Source organism: Neltuma alba, unplaced genomic scaffold, assembly GCF_004799145.2.
Source record: "Neltuma alba isolate B1F8T4 unplaced genomic scaffold, ASM479914v2 tig00011997_pilon, whole genome shotgun sequence".
NCBI classification, from domain to species: domain Eukaryota; kingdom Viridiplantae; phylum Streptophyta; class Magnoliopsida; order Fabales; family Fabaceae; genus Neltuma; species Neltuma alba.
The window spans coordinates 44,064-48,166 of record NW_021636570.1 but is presented as its reverse complement, the minus strand read 5'-3'; the positions used below and the strand labels follow the sequence as shown (position 1 = coordinate 48,166).

The following is a 4,103-nucleotide window of genomic DNA, read 5'->3' as shown; positions in this document are numbered from 1 at the left end:
TTTTAAAGTGTTTTGTCTTAAATCAAGACAAGTTCTTTTATATATTTATTTTATAAACAGTAAAAATATTTTTGAAATCAGAATTTTAATTCCATCTAAATATCTTTTAAATTAAAAAGAGAAATAAGGGTCATAAGCCAATAAGCCACCAATTGAGATGAAATAACAATTAGCCCAACAGCAAAAGAATCGAGCGGGGATCGTTTATCCTTCTGTTACAAATCGGACACATTAAAATTTAATTTAAAATGCAAAGCTTAATTCGTGTTCCGCCTAAAGAATTGTATCAGCACTAAACAAGCGCCCTCATTCGAATGTTGATCGCCATAGAAACTACCGATTCATTTGCAAGCTCACGGCAACATAAAAACAATACAAAGTTATATTGCGATTAAAACAAAAGATGATAGGATATCTTTCAACCTGTGTTCTTAGTAATTCCGCCGACTTCACTCAAACTCGAGGTTTAACAAGTCTCGATTTTCAGTATTTCCGTTCAAACAAGCTTATTTTGAAGTCATAAACGATGTTGTGTAGCTTTTCGGCAAAATGCACACGTATGCATTGACAAAACAAATTAAACTCCTTTCATTTAAGGAAATATGGATTTACAGAGCTGAATTCTAATGCCATTCCATCCTACTTATCAGTACAGGAGAACGAAACAAAAGATAATTTACTTTAAACTTTTCATAGATATATTGCTAAGGTCTGGATGCGGTCTAAAACTCCTGACTCGCAGAGCCAACTTCAGGCTTATCTTTTAGATTCTTCTTGGGTAATAAAGTGGGATGGATTTGCGGCAGCACGCCCCCACTTACAATGGTCACAGCCCCCAGCAGTTTGCTTAGTTCTTCATCGTTCCTCACAGCAAGTTGAATGTGCCTAGGGATGATCCTGGTCTTCTTGTTATCCCGGGCCGCATTCCCAGCCAATTCCAAAACCTATATACGCAAAGAACAATCAATACGAAAATTCAAATAACAAAACAAAAACTAAACAAGGGAGTCCAAAAATCACAAACCTCAGCAGCGAGATACTCAAGAACAGCGGAGAGGTAAACAGGGGACCCAGACCCTACGCGCCGGGCATAGCGACCAACTTTGAGATAACGGGCGATGCGTCCAACGGGAAACTGAAGGCCAGCTTTCTGGGACTTGGATACGGATTTGGCCTTAGGTTTGCCTCTGCCACCCCTGGTCGCTGTCACGGTAGCCTCGGAACTCATGGTATGGCGGGAATGTTAAATTTGAAATTGCAGAGAAGTCTGAATTGGGCAGGATCTTGAGGAAGCTTCGCAGGGCAGGGATTTATGAGGACGTGTGAGAGGCTTAGCTTTATATAGAACCCCGAGCTGCCCTGTGATTAGCCGAGCGGGGGAGCTCGCGGATCGCCAGCGTGGCAGACTATTTGAGTGGGCGCTTTGGAGCGGGAAATATCATTATCAGTGCTTTGGAGCCTCGTCATCCAGTTTTCACTTTCAGGACCAAAAAGAATTGTCGTTTTGAGCCTCCGAGGTCACTAGGCTTCGCCGGTGCAAATTGGTATACCCCATTCCAAGTTACATGATTGATCCACAACATCGTTTCTACTTTCTAGACAGGACTAAAGAAATGACGGGCACCTTTTTTTGTGTCTCTGAGATAAGGGTCTGGCATTTTCCCGGCGTCAGATTTCTCTTCTTTTTTATTGGCCATAAATTTCACTTGAAATTAAATGTAATGAAAATAAAATGGCATAACACGTTGATTCAACTTAAATTTAACTAGGTGAGCATTGTCAGTTGAAGGTGAAATATTTGAAAATACATTTAATTCAGGTGAAAGACAAATCTACGCAATTATCATTGGTCATCACTCAACTTGCCAATAGTGTTTTGGAAACCCAAACTAGATCATGTCAGTACCACATAAAGGTCATTGTGACCTGAACTATTATTGTTTTTGTAGTGGAGGCCGAGTTACAAAAAGATTGACTATTCCAATCTTCTATCACGTCGTGACTTGCCATATTCTGTTTTCTAAACAAGAGATCTCTTGCTTACCCTCGATCCTTGGTGATGTTTCACAGCTCATACTTCTTGCCGGGAGAGTTTATTCCACGCAGGGCACAAGTTTGATTCGCTGGGAGATTATTCTTTTGACTTCCAAACATTCCACATTTAAAAGTAATGACACGAGACTTAGCAGCCATGTGCCCGTTTCAAATCACAAGGGATAATACTCTATTGGCAGCAGGTCATATTTAATCCCACCTCTTCTTCTTAATATTATAAAAGCTACTCAGAGATTTAATTTAACCATAATTATAAGATTTCAATCTGTTTTTAATATTTATCTATTTTACTCCCAATTAATCTGTTTAGTGATTGCATATGTTAAAGAGTTTTTATAAAGGGGTAATTTCAATGCATGATTGATGTGTGGTGGTATTTTGGAGAAAATAACATCAATTTAATACAATTAACCGATTTAATTAATTTATTTAATCTCTTCAAATTACTTACTTAGTTTTTATATTAAGAGTGGAAGGTAACATAACGGTAAGCCAATTTATTGGATTGACCATCTTTGTTGATTAAATGCATCAGGCAAGATATTTACAAGAGAGCTACATGCTGCAGATGTCTCGCACGATGGCTGCACAAGCACGTTCTTAATATAAGACCTTGTTTGATTTTTAATTTCGTTCTAAATATAAGATCCCAATTCACTTTATCTCTCATATTTATGCATTTTTTTTTAAGATAGTCCTTCTAGTAATAATAATTCTATCTAATACACTTAACTAGCAAAGATATTTTAAGAAATATAATACCTATCTATTACAATAAATAACTTAACTTATTTTTTTAATTTTCTCAAATTAGTCAGCTAACTCTTATAATTAAAACGGAAGATAGTAAGTAGCAGTTTGTTGTTTAAGTTATTTTATTCCCTACGATTTGGATCAAATCTTCATCGACTTGGGTGTGTCTTTGATCGCATTAATGTTAAATAGTGCCAAACATGATCTTGAATTATCCGCAGCAGAGGTGAGTTTGGAAAAAATTGAAGCAAATCATAAAATTAATTAATATCAATTAATATAAATAATAACCATCGCAAAATATAGACAGACGGATGCGGCCCCATTCCAAGCCTGACCTACCATCAAGCCGTGAACCCCCAAACCCCAGGCGCCTGTTATTATATATTTTCTCTTCTTCCTCTCAACGCTGTCGAACTCATAGCGGTTTCCATGGAAGCAAAACCCTGTCGCAAACACGCTGCAGCCTCTAATGCCAGCATTCCTTTTAAGAAATTTTGCTCAGACTAGACGCCTCAACCCTGTTTCGACGCGCCTTCATTTGTAGAGACTGGAATGTCCTTATTACTAGTTCCGATTTCGTAACTCGCTGCTCAGACCGAAATTTTGATTCCAAAAACCAAGTACTCTCATTAAAGTTTGTCGCTGCAAAAAGAGGGCACCAAATGGTGAAAGGGCATATATTTATTTCCCACATTACCGACTAACGTATTCGCTGCATTGGGATAACGATCGATTTGATTTGATTCGCACAATAGGGAGTCCTGCCATCAATGAGTTTAAAGGCACAGAAGTGATAGGCATCAATAATGGGTTAGTATGTCTTGTCAGTAGACTTAATTTATTCTTTGGAACCCAAGTGTTCGAAAATATGTGTGGCTTCCTCGCGTCATGACTTGGGATGAAAGAGCACATAATGTAGGCTTTGGATTTGATCGTAACAGCAATGACTTTAAGATTGTAAACCTTGTTCATCGTTCTGGTGATAAGATTCAGATTTACGCTGAGATTGATTCAGCTTGGGCTTTCTTTCTCATGGAAACGTCTCATATGTAGCATCCCTCCATGCTTCATTCGTCCTGCCTTTCCCCACGTCTTCTTCAATGGTGTGCTTCATTGGACTGCCACACACATAGAAGAAGAATATGACTTTATACTTACATTTGATCTGACACATGAAGTGTTTGGACAGATATTACTTCCGGAAACTCTTTGTACAGATCCTTTTAGTTGGAATTCTATTGTGACAACGGGAGACTTTCTTCTTACTATACAAGAAAAGACAATAGCAGATC

The 4,103-nt window shown here is 38.1% G+C and overlaps 1 protein-coding gene across 1 annotated transcript; it reads right to left on the bottom strand.

The window, feature by feature from the left end:
• Nucleotides 1-564: 564 nt before the first annotated feature.
• On the bottom strand, nucleotides 565-1,303 carry LOC114720752 (histone H2AX). The gene is made up of 2 exons (XM_028906445.1): nucleotides 1,025-1,303; nucleotides 565-944 (listed from the first exon to the last, which is right to left on the bottom strand). Exons 1-2 carry the CDS (start codon nucleotides 1,226-1,228, stop codon nucleotides 723-725), a joined length of 426 nt encoding a protein of 141 aa, XP_028762278.1. The 5' UTR covers nucleotides 1,229-1,303; the 3' UTR covers nucleotides 565-722.
• Between the last annotated feature and the right edge of the window lie 2,800 nt (nucleotides 1,304-4,103).

Bases quoted from the DNA above. Each gene is read 5' to 3' on its own strand.
- LOC114720752 (XM_028906445.1), bottom strand. From the start codon at position 1,228: ATGAGTTCCGAGGCTACCGTGACAGCGACCAGGGGTGGCAGAGGCAAA. The intron at 945-1,024 runs GTTTGTGATTTT...TTGCGTATATAG, and splicing joins TTGAGTATCTCGCTGCTGAG to GTTTTGGAATTGGCTGGGAA.